Consider the following 19,411-nt stretch of genomic DNA (forward strand, 5'->3'; position numbering starts at 1 on the left):
TTCCGTGTATGAAAATACAAGCGTTACAGGTATGGGACCAATTATCCAGAATGCTCGGGACCTGGGGTTTTCTAGAAAAGTAAAGTAAAGTGGATCGTCATACCTTAAATCTACTAGAAAACATCAAGTACAAAGTACAGTATTATTATTACAGAGAAAAAGGAAATTCATTTTTAAAATTTGGATTATTTGGATAAAATGGAGTCTATGGGAGACAATCTTTCTGTAATTCTGAGCTTTTTGGATAACTGGTTTCCGGATAACGGATGCCTACCTGTATAAGGATTTTGAGCTTTATTCACTTTTTTAAACTCACTGCTATTATTCTGAACACAACTGTATATGGAATTATCAATAAAACAAAAATAATGAATGTATAGCTTATTTTATACATAATTTATCTTAAAGGGGACCTGTCGCCATAAGAAATAATTCCACATTCTTTTCTATCATGTTAAGCAACTTATAAACTATATTTATTATTTCAATTCTGTTTCCTTCAGTCTTGGAATTACACAACAAGCAGATAAAAGCCATGTAGTGGACACCGTTATTAACAAAAATTGTGAATCACCGTCAAAGTCATGTGTGCTTAGATTTTCGTACTGTTGCTTCCAACTGTGTCTTATAAGAATATACACTTTGGGTCACTTAACTGTACACAGGGCAGAGCCTAGATGTAAATGAGAGTAGGGTGAAGCTGTAAGAGCTGTTAGTTATTTTATTATTGTTCATGAAAAATGACTGCAACCAATTTTTGAGACAATTATGGCAAAAAATTAATTACCCACTCAAATCCTATAATCTGATTAGCTATTTAATATACTATTTCTTTTAAAGCTGCTGCCCTACACCAGAAGTAAACCTTGACCTTCTAGCATTTGCATTGGCCAGAGGAAATGTTGCAAAGGTCATTACTGCTCTTGGTTCCATCATGGAACATGTGGATCTGCAGTACAATGCATGTAATCTCATCTCGTCTATGAAAGCTGTACGAATGAATCTGCTGTATAAATATGGTAATGTACTTATCCAACCCTATGGATCCAGAACTTATATTGACATTGTGGTTTTTTATTTCTTATGTATTTGGAATGTGCTTTTCTTTTTGAAAGTACGGTATTTTTATTTTGAAAAAAAAAAAGTTACATATGCTGATTTAGTTCTTTTGCCCATTAGTGCAAATGTCAGAATGTTCCAAGATAGAACAGGACTGTTATGTAGGCTGATTTCTTTATGTTTCATTAGACCAGTGTTAAAACTAACCATTTCCTTAAGATCTTACTGTATTACAAGTCCTTCCAATCTGAAGAGATTCTAAATACAAAGCAGAAATCGCACAAAAACAAAAACTAAAGTTTGCTGCAGAAAGTGCCCACTGCTGTTTGAAACTCAGCAGGTTGAAATGTTCCAGAAGTCATTGCTGAGAATTAAAAGTAATTTAGTCTGCCTTGCTGTAAACATGTAAGGCCTATATTCATGATTTTTCATTACAGTGGCCAGTTTCTTTCTGGTTTACTGATAAAGTAGTGGTAGTAATTAAATGATTATGTAAGAATTGAAGTATTATTGTATGTATTTATGTATTATTAATAGTTTTATGGTTTCTACTAATGCAGGAAGACCGTTACATTTTACTCTAATTGCGTGTGATGTCAAGGGCAAGGAGGAGAAATCTGGACCAGAAAACCTGTTAGTGCAGCCTTGGACTGGAGATGGTATGTGCAATAATTGTATAGACCTAGAAAATTTCTCTAGAAATTAAAGTGTGTATATTCACATATTGAAGCTAAGAATGACTGACTGATATTATCCACTGCCATTAAGTTTGTGCATTTGTAAGCTAATAAAAGACAGTTATTGGCTATCTGAAAGATTTTCTTCATATACTTTTGTAGATCTGTTTATTGTGCATTACAAGTTTACCCATTAAATATGATGCAACCACGTTTTTTTTAGGCCAGTTCTAAGCTGGTAACTATTGAATTTGGATTGTGGTTTCAAAGAGTATTATAATATGTACAGTATTATGTACATCTTTATATACTGTAAGCGCTATTAAGCTGGGCCCACTTTACCACCTGCATTATCAATATCTGTATATTAATTTTCATGTATACTCCCTTCTATTATACAGCACTGTGATATATGTTGGGGATTTATAAATATGTGTTATCAATGATAATAAAAATAGTATATTTTGCTACATAAGAGTGAGGGTCTGAAATATTTTTCTTGAAATTATTTTTCTTTACATTTATTACAACTAAACCTCAGCATCCAAAACACACCTCTGAAATAATTTACTGCTGCACATTTTATCTGCTTTTAGAATACATTTGTTGATCTTGGCTCTCTTAAAGAGACACTGACACCAGAGATTAAACTCTTTTCTCTGTCGTCTTAGGGGGACAGAGGGACCGATGGGGTTAAGCTCCATCCTCCAGGAGGCAGGACACTTGAATAGTAATTAAGGGGCATGTCCATTAGGCTTTACCCCTCACACTGTACATTCCTATTCAGTTTTGTAAGTGTCCAGTTAGTAGCTCCCTGGCTGACTCGTGGCTGAGTTTGGCAGCGCATAAGGGTTGGAACGCAGGTGCATTTCACAGTCTATTCCTCCGGTGGCCATTTTCTTTTGGCACAAAGGGAAGCGATTGTGCGCATGCAAAATGTTTGTGTGTTTGTGTTCCAATACGTGCGTTCCATCGGCCATTTTGCAGCAGTCTCGGTGGCGCAACGTGTAGGCACACTCTCAAAAAAGAGCGCTCGGGTCTGTGGCTTACTGCAGGCGATACCCTCCACACTCCTCCTTCTTTAACATGGCAGAAGGTAGGCCAGTGGGAATATTCACAAGGTCTGGGGGGAAGGTCCCTTCTTCAGCACAGTTGAGGTACCTTGCCTGTACTAATTGTCAACTAAAGTTTTCAGGGGGCCAGGGGGAGCCACTGTGCAGAGCTTGCACTCAGGGGCAGGGGGCAACCAGTGCTTCAGGGGGTATTCCAGCTGCACAAGTTGAGAATTCTCCACAAATTGACACACAGGAGTCTGACTCCATAGTTATAGCGGAACCACCTCCCCCTCTATGGGCTGTTCAATTGTAACATTCCCTGGCATCTCTACAGGGGTTACCTGCCATCGCAGACAACCTGGGAAGAGCACTAGTTAGACTCAGTCACAAATCCGGTGCTAAACGCAAACAGTTAGAGGACACAAAAGAGGATTCTGTCAACCCTGTCCGGTCTGACGAGTCATCTCCTGAACAACACTCATCTCACTCTGAGGGTGAAATTGCTTCTTCTGTGTCTTCTTCTGCACATGAGGAGGATTATCAGGATGAGGGCAGAGAGAGACCGTGATAATTTTCACGATGTAGACGGCATTATAAAAGGGGTGCTTGAGGTACTGAATATTTCACAGAAGCCCAGACAGGCAGATGAGGCGCCTACCCTATTCAAGAGGAAGCAAAAATAGTCAGTCTGCTTTCCACAGCATGAACAACTGCAGAGTCTGATTCAAGACGAGTGGAATTCTCCGGAGCATACATTTCAAGCAACAAAGAAATTTTCAAAGTCATATCCGTTCCCGAAGGAATTGGGAGGAAAATGGTCTAACCCACCTGCAGTAGATGCTCCAGTGTCTAGACCACTACCCTACCAGTCACGAGGAGGCACTGTTCAAAGACCCTTCAGATAGAGGGCTTTCTACGAGTAATTTACACCTCCGCAGGGTCGACGTTGCGTCCCTGTTTGGCATCAGCGTGGGTGTCCAGAGCTATACAAGCATGGTCGGAGTCCCTAGTTAAAGACATTCAGAATGGGATATTGCAACAGGAGGCTTCTAGTTATCTTTGTGATATCACTCTGCACACATCCCAAATACGGCGCGCACTTCAGAATTATCTATAGCGGCGTGCAGAACACTGTGGCTCAAAATTTGGTCGGCGGACCTTAGCTCCAAGAAATCGCTAACTTCACTGCCCTTTAAGGGTCAACGACTATTTGAAGAGCTGGAGAAAATCATTTCGCAGGCAACAGGAGGCAAGAGTACCTTCCTACCACAGGCCAAAAGCAGAGCGCCCACCTCACATAGAAGGGGAAAAAATTTTCGTGGCCAAAGCAGCAGATGGCAAGACGAAACAGTTCTTCACAAAGATCCCATTTTCGACCCAAGGCCGACATGGAAGACCAATAGATCTCACAACAAACCCTCAGGAGAGAAGCCCACGTCAGTCTGACGGGGCACTCCCTCCGGAATCGTTGGAACGGATAGGGGACAAATTACTTCGTTTCCGGGAGGAATGGATCCGTCATTCTACGGATGCATGGGTCAAAGAAATTGTGACTGAAGGATACCACCTTGAATTTACAACAGTCCCGCCCAGGAGATTTCTCATGTCCAGACTGCCCCACAACCCCCAGAAGGCACAAGCCTTTCTACAATGTACAGACAAGGTGGAGAGAACCAGAGTAATAACTCCAGTACCTTACACGGAGAGATTCTCAGGATTTTACTCCAGTCTGTTTACAGTCCCAAAGAAGGACGGTGCTCTCAGGCCAGTACTCAATCTCAAGGGCCTCAAAAAATTCATCCGATCAGTACGCTTCAAGATGGAAACGTTGAGATCAGTAATTCGGGGGGTCAACTAATGATGTCTCTGGAAATTAAGGATGCTTAACTCCATGTACCAATATGGCCTCCTCATCACCGCTGTCTTCAATTTTGCATTCAAGAACAAGCATTACCAGTTTGTGGCACTTCTGTTCAGACTTTCGTCTGCCCCCAGAGTGTTCACAAAGTTAATGGCTGTAACAGCAGCCACGTTGAGACTACAAGGGATTTCAGTGACCCCCCCCCTACCTGAAGGCCAGATCAGAGATGAGGGTCAAGGGGGATCTACAAAAGGCTGTACAGTTGCTACAGAACTTCGGATGGACCATCAACTGGTCGAAGTCCAAGCCACACCCCAGTCACAAGATGTTATTCCTAGGTCTAGAATTCGACACAATTTCACAGACTGCAAGCCTAGCCACAGACAAACAGATCAGGATCAGAGATCACGTTCGGTCTCTACTATCCAACCAATGGATAAAAGTGCACAGGGCAATGCAAGTTCTGGGGACGATGGTTTCGGCCATCGAAGCAGTACCTTTCACACAGATACACCTTCGACCGCTCCAAGTCAGCATTCTCACCTCATGGAAAGGGGGATCGTTATCTCGACTCCTCTCCTTATCGCAACCGACAAAGACAATATTGCAGTTGTGGCTGAGGTCGGACAACCTAGCCATGGGTCAGTCATGGGCAACACCGGACTGGGTGGTGATATCGACGGATGCCAGACTTCAGGGATGGGGGGCTACTTGCTACAATCAGTCAGCACAAGGTCAATGGTCTCCGAGGTATCCAAACTACCGATAAATATCCTGGAACTAAGAGCAGTGAAACTGGCCCTAGTTCAATGGACAAGACCGCTCGCAGAAAAACCAATACACTTTCAAAGCGACAACGCTATAACAGTAGCGTACATAAACCATCAGGGAGGAACGAGAAGTCGGGCAGCACTGGCGGAAGCCAGACAAATCCTTCACTGGGCAGAGATCAATTCAGTAAAGTTATCTGCAATACACATTCCGGCAGTCTCCAACACAAAGGCAGACTTCCTCAGTCGGAATCAGCTGGATCCAGGGGAATTGGAGCTACACCCAGAAGCATTCAAACAACTCACGAGTCAATGGGGCATTCTCAGCATAGATCTAATGGCATCCAGAAACAACTAAAAAGTAACCCGATTTTTCACCCGCTACAGAGATCCGTTAGCACTGGGGGTGGATGCCATGACTCAGCACTGGTAGTTCGATCTAGAGTATATCTTCCCACCACTTCCCATGCTACCAAGAGTTCTCAAAAAGATCAAGCAATCTTGATTGACAGTAATTGTGGTAGCACTGTACTTGCCTCGGAGAACCTGGTTCACCGATCTGCATGAGATGTCAATCGGTTGCAGGGGACCATAGCACACCACAATCCCGGACTATTTGCCTTGACGAGATGGCTGTTGAGATTTCCATCTGGAGGAGTCGAGGACTAGATGAAGAGGTCATACCCACGATTTAAGGGCTCGAAAAGCCTCATCGTCTAGATCATATCACCGAGTCTGTCAGTCCTATTTCACATGGTGTAAGGAGTCTGGTTTCCCTTTCCTTGAATTACAGTTACCACGAATACTATAATTTCTACAACAAGGCCTGCAAATGGGCCTCAAGCTCAGTTCACTCAAAGTTCAAGTATCGGCCCTGTCAATTCGCTTGGCGAATGAAGACATTATACGCACGTTCCTGCAAAGAGTAGCACATATCTTACCACCATTCCGCCCACCTGTGGCGGCTGGGACCTCAATCAAGTGCTGGAAGCATTGCTCGACCCACCATTTGAACCGTTAAATTCAGTTTCGGATACATGGATTACCTATAAGGTGGTGTTTCTGGTGACAATTTCATCTACCAGGAGAGTTTCGGAACTCAGTGCTCTCTCGTGTGAACCTCCATACTTAATCTTTCATAAAGACAAAGCCCTTCTCAGAACAGTGCCGACATTTATACGCAAAGTTGTTTCTGCCTTCCATGTGAACCAAGAAATTGTAGTTCCTTCTCTCTGTTCTGAACCTAAGAATGATAAGGAATGGTGACTACACAAATTAGATGTCGTCAGAGCATTACGTTGGTATGTTGAACGTTCTAAGACCTTTCGCAAATCTCAGGCTCTGTTTGTTATTCCATCTGGTCCCCGTAGGGGCCATTCAGCTTCAAAGTCGTCCTTGTCAAGAAGGATCAGAGAGTCAATCAAGCTTACTCTGCAAAAGGAAGACTACCACCGGGTGGCCTCAGGGCTCACTCCACTAGAGCTGTGGGTCCCTCCTGGGCATGGCGCAACTCAACTTCCTTAGAGCAGATCTGCAGGGCGGCTACCTGGTCCGACACATATTCCTCCGCCAAGGCCTCCCTCGGACGGAAGATGTTGCAATCGGTAATCAAATAATTGTATTCCATATATATTTATACAGCTCGCTCCCACCCCGCTGTTGTTGGGACTGCTTTAAGTCCCCATCGGTCCCTGTGTCCCCCTAAGACGACAGAGAAAACAGGATTTTTGATACTCACTGTGAAATATGTTTCTCTGTAGTCGAAAGGGGGACACAGGGCTTCCCGCCTCGGCGGGCTGGTGACCATTTGGTCATGTTTGAATAGTTTTGGTTTACTTCTGTCTGTTAATAATTTTAATAATTACGTTAGCTTTGGAACAAACTGAATAGGAATGTACAGTGTGAGGGGTAAAGCCTGATGGACACGCCCCTTAATTAATATTCAAGTGTCCTGCCTCCTGGAGGATGGAGCTTAACCCCATCGGTCCCTGTGTCCCCCCTTTCGACTACAGAGAAACAGATTTAACGGTGAGTATCAAAAATACTGTTTTTTTTTTTACATCTATCATAATATTGGCTTGGAAAGCTTCTAATAACGTTGCCATAAAGTATTTGCACAATGCTTTTACATTATCCGATTGATGCCCCATGTTCCTTTATGAGGGGGCTGCCATATTTGTGCAGCAGGAGTCCGTTAGCATTGGAAATTCTGATAGGCTGAGATGGGACAGTCAGGTAGGCAAAACAGTCAGGCTTAGGAACTTCAACTAACAATTACAAATCAAACCTCTCAGCAAAAAACGATCAACATGACCTATAGGTAACTTTTAATGTATATTCATATTTTAAAAAGTAGTTTTTGTGTCAGTATCACTTTAACTGGGCCATAGGACAGTTATATTAAACAGATTTTGACTTATTTATTTATTGTAATTTATAAAGTGCTAACCCATTTATGCAGTTCACTGGTTTCTTATCATTTACAATAGTCCTTGTTGGAGTTTTAATCTAAGGCAGGGATCCCCAACCTTTTTCACCCATGAGCAACATTCAGATTAAAAAGAGTTTGGGAGCAACACAAGCATGAAAAATGCTACTGGGTGATGGCAAATAATCAATGTGATTGGCTATTGGTAGCCCCTATGTGGACTGGAAGCCTTCAGAAGGTTCTGTTTGGCAGTACATCTGGTTTTTATACAACCAAATCTTGCCTCCAAGTCTGGAATTAAAAAATAAGCTCCTGCTTTGAGGCCACTGAGAGCAACATCCAAGGGGTTGGGGAGCAACAAGTTGCTCATGAGCTACTGCTTGGGGATCACTGATCTAAGGTCTCTAACACATTTGCAAAACATGGTCGGTTTCATGAGAAGCTAATTAACCTGCCTGTATTACCACAATGCCATATGTCACCTATACTCTATTTACAATAAAAGATCATGATACTTGCTGTTAAACAGCATACCTTAAATATCTCTGATAAGCAACTGCTATAACAATTTTTGCTCATTGTCTAATTTTGCATACCTTAATAGATAGATATGTAACCAATGTAGCACAATATTTTCAACCTTGTATAGATTGAATCACAGCTGGTGAGAACAGGGAGGAGAGTGTGTGAGAAGTCTGTCTGGCCTATCTGGTTAGAGTGCTATATGCTGAATAATCAGTACAGGTATGGGACATGTTATCCAGAATGCTCGGGACCTGGGGTTTTGCGGATAACGGATCTTTCCGTAATTTGGGACTTCATGCCTTAAATCTACTAGAAATTCATGTAAACATTAAATAAACCCAATAGGCTGGTTTTGTTTCCAATAAGGATTAATTATATCTTAGTTGGGATCAAGTACAAGCTACTGTTTTATTATTACAGAGAAAAGGAAAAATGGGAGACAGCCATTCCGTAATTCGGAGCTTTCTGGATATCGGGTTTCCGGATAAGGGATCCTATACCTGTACCTGCAACTTTGCAAATTATTTGAACACTGCATATATTAGTGTTAGTAAGATTTGCTTTTTCTTTTCAAGGCTTCCTCACTGAGACAGGGAAAACCAGAGCTAGTGTTATTCTTTCTTCTGATACCGAATCAGCCTTTCAAGTTACACAGATGAGGATACGAGTGAGTATCATGTTCCAAAGGCTGCAAAATTGTATTGTATTGTATTGTGTTGTATTAATTATATAGCACCACAAGTGTAAGTGTGTTACAAAATGTAAGCACAAATTGGTACAATCAATATAAATGAAGCAATGAGAATAAGTATCTGAGTGCTAGGAGTACCTGTACGCAGTTGGAATAAGGCCCCTGAGAAGAGAGAGAGGAACAAAAGTGGGAGAGGAAAAAGTGCTTAAGTTAGGGGCATGTTGTAGGATAAAAGAGTAATTTAAAGGAACAGTAACACCAAAAAAGTGTTTTAGGGGCAGATTTATCAAGGGTCGAAGTGAATTCGAGGGAATTTTCGAAGTAAAAAAAAATCTAAATTCTAAGTAATTTTTTGGATACTTCGACCATTGAATAGGTTACTACGACTTCGAATTTACTTCGAATTCGATTCGAAGTAAAATAGTTTGAATATTCGATAATCGTAGTATTATCTCTTAAAAAAAACTTCGACTTCAATACTTCGCCAAATTAAACCTGCCGAAGTGCTATGTTAGCCTATGGGGACCTTGTAATGCATTTTTCTAAGTTTTTTTTGAGTTGAAGTAAAATCGTTTGATCGATCGCTGACATCGTTCGAATTGTACGATTTTACTTCGATCGCAAAACGGTCTAATTCGGTAAAAAAAACTTTGAATTCGATGGTCGAATTTCGAAGTATGTTTCACTTCGAATTCGACCTTTGATAAAACTGCCCCTTAAAACTGAAAATATCATGTAGTGTAAAACGGACCTGTTTACTTCAGAAACACTACTATAGTTCATATAAACTAGCTGCTGAGTAGCAATGGTGGAAATTGAAAAAAGGCTATATGGCACAAGTTAAATAGTGGATAACGGATAATATTATGTTCTACAGAGCGGTCACTGATTATCTGATGTGTAACTTAAGCCTTTTCTCCTTTGAATGGCTGCTCCAATGCCTACACAGTAGCTTATTTATATAAACAAAAGTAGTGTTTCTGAAGCAAACACAGCAGTTTTACCAGTGCAAGGCAACACTGCATTATATTTTTATTACTTTTAAAGGATTTCATTTTTTGATGTTACTGATCCTTTAATTATTTATTCGGAAAGGCGATTCCTTAGGTTTGAGAACAGGTTTAGGGTAAATTTATCAAAGTGTGAAATTAGTAGGGATGCACCGAATCCAGGATTGGGTTCGAGATTTGGCCAGGATTCTGCCTTTTTCAGCTTCTGAAAATCCCATAGGAATGACTAGAATATGGGTGAGTTTTTCTTTGGTGGGCTCTGTTTTCACATTCTCCCCCTTAGGGGCAGATTTATCAAAATGTGAGTTTATAGCTTAAATAAAAACTCAACCACATTCTACTAATTCCTATGGGATTTTTATAACGTGTTTATCAAATTGTGAGTTCTAACTTTTACCCATTGATAAATACAATTCTAAAAATTCCATAGTAATGAATAGAAGGTGCTTGGGTAGTGTTGAGTTTTTATTTATTAAAGGAAAACTTAAGTTAAAATACAAATGCAGCTCAGAGTATTGGCCAGTATGTTAAAATATGCTTGCTAGTAGCATCTCTCACACTGAGTGTCCTTGTGAAATTATTCTGAAATCAAATTATTATTGGCAAGTAGATTGTAAGTATATAGCATCTGTCTCTTAATTAAAATCCTATACATATATACTGAAAGGATCAGAGCTTTGAAATATAGAATGAAAATTTAATGTTTAATATGCCACTTAATTGGAAGCCAGAATTTAATTAAACTGTAAAGCCCAAATGCTAGTACCATCATGCATTTCCCGTTGAAGTGAATAAGATGCAACAGCAACTATTACTATCGCCTCTCCACCAGTATATTCATGTGTAGACTATTCCATGTGAATCCTCAGCTTAAATGTTTGTCACTCTTTGCAATGGGCATTTCAAAAGGTTTTTGAAAATTTTGCCATAGGTCCCCACTTTTTGCTTAACAGTAAGACAGTGTAAGGTTCAGAATTGCCTATGTATGGATATAAAAAAACCATTTGAAATATATGAGAGTTTCACACAACCCTTTTACTAAACTTGACTAAGTTGTAAACTTAGAATACTAGCATGGGATCATATAAACACTTAAGGAAACCTTTCAATCTGGTGTTTTGGTATGGGTAGGAGTCATCACTTTGTTTTTTTTTGCATGTTCTATATAAGGATCATATTAGTATAGGTCTATGTTAATTATATTTTTTATCTCTAGGTGAGAAGAGGCGCTATTGGGGCCAAATGTGGCTTGATATTTGCTTACAATTCGTCTGAAAAATTTCATGCAGAGGAACACTTTAAGCAATTTGAAAAATATGACACATGGAAGCTGCCTGAATTTAAACAGTTTTTAAAAGAAAGGTAAAACATTTTACATTTCTCTTCATAGAGCATGCTTTGCTGTTTCAGAGAATAAAAACGTGATTATGAGACAGCAACAGCATTTCCTCCAGCAATGACAGATTAATGAGATATGAGGACCGCAAGCTACAGCCTCAACCCCCCTTGTAGGCTGCTGTTAAGTCTTGATGCTAGGTCGGGTTTCAGCGTGCGCCAGTTATTTATGTTACTGAATTTACATATATCTGGGTGCACATAAGCTCTTTGTCTGTGGGTGTGCCTGGCCAGACCCGGCAGTGCAAATAAAAGTAAATATTAAAAGAAAGAAGAAATTATTATTGGACAAGAGCTAGATGGGCCCATGATCACACTGTAAACAATTGTATCTTTGCCAGCCTTTCTTCTTTCTATACTCTTTATCCGCTCAATTGCTGTTCTTTGTATTTTTTCTGCACAAAATGGGAACTTTCCAGTGCTTTGCAAGGGAAAGAATTGCTTTCTTCTCACATGACTTTATACTGCTTTACACACAGGATAATACCATGCTTATTGGCTTGGTACAACTACATTTATTATCTACATGTTCCCCTTGGTCCTACTTCATCAAGAATTTACTTACCTTAATCACTCTTAGGGTATACAATATGTAGCTTGCATGTATTTAAATTTCAAGTGCATAGTATTATGTCAACACTGAATCTCGTCTGTAACACTGTTGGTTTATTTGTGTCCTTGGAAAACACTGATGCATTGCTTTTAGTGCAGTCCTCCAATTATTTATGAACAGATTAAATATAAGTGGGCCCATTATAGTACCCAGTGGCATACTACTTATAATACTTCTCCTATAGCCAGTTTTCTGTACCAAAAATCAGTAGATTTTGACTGTCTAACTCCCAGCTTTCTACATCATAAACATAATTGCATTGCTTTCATTATATTTCATTAAATTTCAGCAATGTTTTAAAATGTGAATTTATGAAATATGAATTTACAAAGGAGAAGGAAAGGTTCAATCTTAGGCGGGGGTGCCAATGTTTGGCATCACCTAGGGAAAGTAGCACAGGTCTGGAGTATCAAGTAAGTTTTTATAATTACTGGGAGGGGGGTTCCTAACATTTGGTACCCCCCTCAGTGACTGAACTTTTCCTTCTCCTTTAAGTACATTTTAATCCTGTTTATTTTTTTTCTTAATTTAAAAACTGATGTTAATTTTAATTTATTTTTTAATTTTCTTTTTGAATTGAATTCTTAATTGTTTTGGCAGGACTAAAAAGCCTAGCAAAGAACTTGGAGAAAATGATCCTGTAGCTTGGTTTGAGCTGGAAGAGGAGTGGGATGAAGTGGACATACAAATGCAGCAGTGCAAAACTGCTAAGGTAACTCACCGTTTGTGCAACATATAATGGGTCATTTAATACCCCACACGAGCATACCCCTTAGTCAGCACTTCCGAAGCTGGAGTTGCTTTTCTCTGCATTGAGCACCCCATGGGGATCAGTTTTTGGACCCTGACCCACAGGTAAAGAATCTCTGTTCTAAATGCTTGGGATGTTTATAAAAAAATTAACAAACGTTACCTTTGGCTTTTATATAAGCCTTGCCTAACTCTCATAGTTTGCCTTTAACTTGTTTGTTTATCTGTTTTCTGCTAGTATTGGATGGTGAAATTCCTTTGTGCTCGGGAAGAAACAGCAGAGCGTTTGGGAGTCCAAGGCCTTAGTTCTTTTGGATACCAAAGGAAACTGGATGGAGAGAGCAACGTTAATACAATGTGCCTACAGTGCAAAGAAGTTGCAAAAGAGAGTGTGTGTGGAATGACTTTGGTTCTTAAAACCTTGCTTTTTATCCAGCAACTTGCACATGACATGGTAAGCCAGCACTAGTCAGCTCTGTCTCTCTGGGATTGGCTTTCTAAGGGCAATGAGACATACAGCTTTGTTGCCTGTGGGTGTCCTCTTTTGCATTTTCTCATGATCATGTTGGATCACCACATTAATGGGCATTTTGGTGCCAGTAGGTAATGGCCACTTGCCAAGGTGACGAAGTATCAAATGACAAAGGTATAGGTACTGAAAGAACTGATGGAAGCACTGCTTGAAGACAAATAAGTTGAAAGTGGGAGTGATGGTGTAATTTACTGCAACTATAGTACAATGCTTTTTATGAACCTACTAAATAAGTCGCCAAAAAATGTTTTGTAGCCAGTGATGGCTACCATCATAACATATTGCTAGTTTAATAAACCTCATACATCCATAATGCTGTTCAGGTTCTTAGGCCCAAGACCATTACCTAAGCAATCTGTTAGCCTAATTTATTAACCCAATCGGAGAACTGGCTCACCAGGTACACTCATTACTGGGTTACTGACTACAACATCCAAAAAGCAGATTTCGTTTGAATCCAAGCCCTTTTTAAGAAGGCCGAATTCAAGAGCCTGGCCAAACTGAAGCTGACCCCTATATCAATAAAAAAAATTGCAGCACAGCAGTTTCTTTGAGCCTCAGAATCCTGCAGAATACTGAATATGAGGGTTTTGTGCATTCCCACTGAAAATCCATTGGTATTACTAACGATCGGCTTGATCTGCTATTTGTCAGCGACAGTAGATTTGTATAAAAGGTATTTTTGTAGTTTATATAAATAAATCATGTAAATTGCACATGTTGCTGAAGATGGTTTATATAAGACTTTACTAAACTCCTTTTCTATAGGAGAAAGAAAACCGCTCAAAACACAAACCACTCCTTGACTTTTGTGGCCTAGATTTGCAGCTTCTTTGGCAGTTTTATAAGAAACTGGAAGACAAGTAAGTCTGTTCTTTTCCTTATAGAAATAAGACATTATTACCTTTTTGTTTTCTTTTAATGTTGGTGGAAGTGAACATTGTTTAGTTGCAAAACTTGTCAATTGCATTTTAAAGAACTATATTTTAATGTTTTTCCACTTAGCCCAAGAGAAGAATATATTTCCATCAAGACTATTGTGCTACAGTTGCTGCAGAGTTGCTCCAGTGTAATTACTAATAGAAAATCAGATCAAGATAAAAGCAACCATTGCCATTGTGCTCAGGAATTATATAAACATCTCAGTGATGGTATGTTTTCACATTTGCATTGTTTGACAAGGGGTAATAAAAAATAGCATGTGTAGTGCCTGTGGACTTATTTTTCTAATTGTGCCTGCTTTCTTCTGGATGTCCAGTGTTTTGCCTGACAAACAGCTTCACACGAATGAATAAAAGAAACTGTTTGCAAATTCAAACATCAAACTATTGAATGAACAGTGGGGAAACATACTGCACTTTTTATATAGCTTTAAATGTATAAGTATATCTGTTGTTTTAAGTCACTAGTGTTTAAGCTGACAGTTAATTAAGGAACAAATACAAGAAAAAGTAAAAAAAAAAAAGTTTTTTTTTTTTTTTTTATCAGTGTATATTACGATATATGTAATAACCGATGTTTGTCAAGTATTTACAAGGTTCAATTCTGCTGGTATAAAGTGTCATTATGATATTTGACATTTTTTTCACCTCCTATTAAGTACTTAAGCCATTTAATATAAAACAAGTAAACTTCTATATAAAATGGGTCATAATGCTAGGCAGATGTGCATATATTCTTCACACAGTCTAATCGATTAAACGGTTGAATGCCAGTGCATTGTAGCCTTTAAACCCCTCGCTAAAGATGTTCAAAATGTAAAATTGCATTACCTAATCAATGACCAATAAATGCACTGGCCTCCCTTGTAACTACTGCATGTTGCACTGTTAACTTTGCTGAGGAGGAGCTCATTTATAGAATAAATGTTGGTCATGTTAAACCCATGCAGACATAAACGTACTTGCATGCCAGCACCACACATTTTGTGTTTCTGAGTTTAACTTTTACTACAGCTCTCTATTTTTAATTATAAATTGCCTCCCATTTGACTCTTATACAGGAAAAGGCAAGAGTTGCTGTTAACATTTTTAAAATTCTGTAGCAGCTTGAGGGAGTGCAGTTCAGAGCCCTTACAAAATGTTCTAATAATACATTACTCCGAGTATCCAGTTTAAAAATGCAGTAGATAATTATGCACTTATCTGTTCTGCAGCATTGGATAGCATGGACAGCACATCTTTGCCTTCAAGCATACTTAAGCTAGAAATTACCAACACATTACTAAATGGAGCTGCTATTTTTTTTCCCGATCGCCTGTCCCAGCGGGATAGACTGTTCTCACTAATGGTAGGTATAAGATATTTTGTTTTCAAATGCAATTTTAAAGCACTATGTTGGTTGGGTACAGACATACGAAAATGGTCTTGGAACATAAATGACCGAAGTGTGCATTTTTTTTTTTTGCTTCAAAATTTACTTTGAGTGTGTGCATCCAGGCCGACACTGTGAATGTAGAAACAGGAGTGGGCAGAAGCCAGAGTGTCTGCTGGTTCTTGGCCTGTGTTTAACTTCAAACTTGTCTCAGGGGGTCATCATCTTGGAAAGTGTCTGCAACACTCACATGGTCAGTGTGCTCTGAGCTGCTGTTGAGAAGCTAAGCTTAGTGGTCGTCACAAATTATCAAGCAGAAAATGAGTTTGGTCTGTAATATAAACTGATGCTACAGGGCTGATTATTAAATTCTGAAGATAGATTCACCGGTTTCTGTGCTGCCATGTAGTAATTATCTTTATTTATAACTAATCAGTCTTGTAGTGTGACCTTTATATTCTATGTGCACTATATATTTTGATTCAGTCCCTTAGCTCAGTAAGTGGAAGCAGCACAGAGCATGTGCAGTGAATCCATATAAAAGAAGACGGGGAGCTACTGGGGGATCTTTGGAGACACAGATCTTTACTGCTTAAGGGCTGTGAATGCCTTGGGCTGGTACAGAAGCCCAAAACATAATGTACAACATTTCTAGCCTACTTTTTTAGTTAGGCTTTAGTTCTCGTTCAAACATAGCCCTGTGTTGCACTTGTCTTCTGTTGACTTTTAATCCTATTCAAAATGTAAAATTAGTTAATTTTTTTTTGTCCCCTTTGATGTTTACTTAGAGAAGCATCACTGAAGAGGAACAGCCACAGTCAGCGCGCATTACTTTTGAATCCCTTTGTTCTTACTTCAGGTAAGACTTTCTGGCAGTTGTTGGTGTACATGTATAGCCTGTGGAGACCACAGTTATTATACAGAGCAGAATGGCAGTGCTGACTGCATTTTTATAGAGAGCAAAATTCTGTTTATGCGAATATCACCCGTACAGCCTCCCTGGTTTCTGATCTCAAGCTAACCTTGGCTACTACTACTACTGCCTTGGTGTTGAGAGCAGAGCCACTTGTTTGGCTGCCAAATAAAGTTTGTCTTTCAAATCCATTTGAATGTCAATTCAAATTTTACCCTTGGATATGAAATTGTGAAAATGGATTTCCTGTCAGATGACTTTTAGAATTTAGCAATTGGGCAACTGAAGTGCATCATACCACTTCCTAAGGCTGGGTTTTACACCCTCTTCATAACACAAATATCTGCTCATTAGGGTTTTTAAAGATTAGTGAATGTTTTCCTATTATTAGTGTTCTACAACGGAGTTGTTTTTCTTTACAGTGAGCAAGACCCAGGTGGACTTCTGTTATTGCCGGAAGCAGGACTAACTGCCGATTTTGACATCAGTCAAGCTCTCTCTGTTATGGACAAACTTCTTTTGATGGCTGTAAGAGAGGTATGTCCCATTTGTCAGTTTTTAGGACAATAGAAAAAAGCAATGATACTGTAATTACAATTTAAAGAACATTCTATCCCTTCTTTAAGGCATAGAAATTTTAATAGCAGATTGCATTGCTACTCATCCATTTGGAATCCCTCTGGCTTGAACTGCCACAACTCTTCAAAATATATAAACTGTATATATATCTCTTTAATTAAGGGGATGAATAAATAGTATTTGATTTAAACATGAAACATATTCATGTTTACCCCCCACCCCACACTCAAGTATCCTTGCTGACTAAATTATAAATGGAAAGTATCTCAAATGGCATTCGTGCTGATACAAATGTTTCCCTATTATTTCCCTCTTGTTTTGCAGAGTAAGTTATTGGTTATGGATGCTACCCAGGGAGAATGTGGCTCTTTTCTTCACTCTTTATTTTGGGCAGTGCAAGGGAGCCTCTTTTCCTGGTGTTACTCTCAGTTAAAAGGGGATGACCAAGTTGCCCAGGTTAAAGCTAGAGAATTGCTTGTTCAATGTAAGTATTCTATTTAAGGTATTTTTCATATGACTGCTTTGAACTAATACATTTTCCGAATCTTCTTGGTCAAAACTCTTAAATTCGAATTATGAATTATCCAAACTCGATTTGAGTTTTAATTAGAATTTGAATTTTAAGATCATACTCTGGCCCTTTGAGAACTAAAATTGAACTAATCATCACCTTAAACCTGCCGAATTGCTGTATAAGTCATGGGAGAGGTCCTGGGATCAATTTGGTGATGTTTGCAGCCTTCCTGACATTCAAGTTCGAGTCTTTTAATTTAATTCAAGTTTTTGTAATTCGAATAAAATTAGATTCAAGTTTTCGGGTCAATTCAATTTGTCCGAGCTGAGAATTTTGAGGTTATGGGAGTTTTAAAAAACACACATAAATTTGAAACTCGACCCTTGATAAATGTGCCTCTAAGTGTTTCTCACACCCATTTTAAACAGACACTGATATGTTATTTAAAAGAAAATACACTTGTAATTCTCTCTGTTTATCCGTTTATTTTTTAGATGTTGATCTTTTTCTTTTAAACATTAAAAATATTTTGGAATCTTTGCTTGGCAAATGCAGTGGAAAGGAAATAACAGAAAAATTAGGCAGTTCTGTCTTTGCTATGGCTACAAGACAACTGGTAAGAATGCCAAAAGAATACACTTTTTTTTTCTTTTCTTTTTTTTAAATTATTGTATTTATGGTATTTTGTTATCTTTGGACAGATGACCTTCATGCTGGAGTACTGTTCTCTTGATATACCGCACTGTTCTTTACTGCAAAGCTTCAGTACCCTTACCGAACTTTTAAAGAGACTATGTGGCAATCTTGGAGAGAGTACATGCAAGGTGATAAATTATAAATATATCTTCAAACATGGCAAATAACTTAACACTATGGGGCCCATTTACTAACAATCTAAATGAGACTTTTTTCCACAAATCTTGGAAACAACTGTTGTTTTCCTATATTTCTAAAAAGCTTTAAAAAATCAAAATGTATTAATTAAAAAACACAAAAACCAAACCACTAAAAAAGTTGTCGAGGTAAAGTTGTCAAGGTGCTATAGAAGTCAGTGGGAACTGCACTGATCTTATTGGAACACTTGTTTTTGTGGGGTTTTTTAGTGCATCTTTCAGCACTTTTTATATTTGGATCTTTTTACCAATTCAATGGCAATTCTGGTTTTAAAGATTGTGAGTTGAGTTGTGGTTTAAAAAAAACTATGATAAATAAGACTCCACAAATGTATGTCTGTGCTGACTAACCATTGATACGCATGACGCATGTTAAAAGAGAACATTGTTTGGGGGAGGTTAATATATACACATTTAAAACACATGCAATATTTTTACTATATATACTGAAAAATGTGTTTGCTTTGTAGGCAGAGATGGAAAGTTGGAACTTGGTCCAGCAGCCAGTGGTGCTGCAGACATGGAACATGGAGTCCCCACACAATTATGAGAACAACTGTCGTGATATAACAGTCTTCATGTGCCCTGGGGCAACCTATTTTGAGGTGGAATTTGATGAAAAATGTGAAACAGAAAGGAGGTAATGTCTTTTAAGCTGAATAAACAACTATGTAAGTTTTAAACACATACTGAGCAGTAATGTCAATGTTTTTGATTTTTCAGATACGATTACTTAGAATTCACTGATGCCAGAGGTGGTAAAGTTCGATATGATCATAAAGTGGGCAGTGATCAATGGCCAAAGGTGGGTGGCATTAAACATTTTGAATTTG

At 38.9% G+C, this 19,411-nt stretch overlaps 1 protein-coding gene across 1 annotated transcript in view; it reads left to right on the forward strand.

Annotated features, from left to right (window-relative positions):
- The window catches only part of zzef1.S (zinc finger, ZZ-type with EF-hand domain 1 S homeolog), a 93,178-nt gene that overhangs the window by 16,300 nt on the left and 57,467 nt on the right, over positions 1–19,411 (forward strand). The window contains exons 8-23 of the mRNA XM_018249696.2: positions 841–1,019; positions 1,620–1,718; positions 8,951–9,042; positions 11,293–11,438; positions 12,685–12,796; positions 13,073–13,288; positions 14,135–14,229; positions 14,372–14,517; positions 15,522–15,655; positions 16,468–16,538; positions 17,015–17,129; positions 17,496–17,655; positions 18,180–18,301; positions 18,387–18,509; positions 19,049–19,218; positions 19,302–19,383. Coding sequence (XP_018105185.1) covers positions 841–1,019; positions 1,620–1,718; positions 8,951–9,042; positions 11,293–11,438; positions 12,685–12,796; positions 13,073–13,288; positions 14,135–14,229; positions 14,372–14,517; positions 15,522–15,655; positions 16,468–16,538; positions 17,015–17,129; positions 17,496–17,655; positions 18,180–18,301; positions 18,387–18,509; positions 19,049–19,218; positions 19,302–19,383 — 2,062 coding nt within the window. The remainder of the gene's footprint in view (positions 1–840; positions 1,020–1,619; positions 1,719–8,950; positions 9,043–11,292; positions 11,439–12,684; positions 12,797–13,072; positions 13,289–14,134; positions 14,230–14,371; positions 14,518–15,521; positions 15,656–16,467; positions 16,539–17,014; positions 17,130–17,495; positions 17,656–18,179; positions 18,302–18,386; positions 18,510–19,048; positions 19,219–19,301; positions 19,384–19,411) is intronic.

The sequence above is a fragment of the Xenopus laevis genome, chromosome 2S (genome assembly GCF_017654675.1).
Source record: "Xenopus laevis strain J_2021 chromosome 2S, Xenopus_laevis_v10.1, whole genome shotgun sequence".
NCBI lineage: Eukaryota > Metazoa > Chordata > Amphibia > Anura > Pipidae > Xenopus > Xenopus laevis.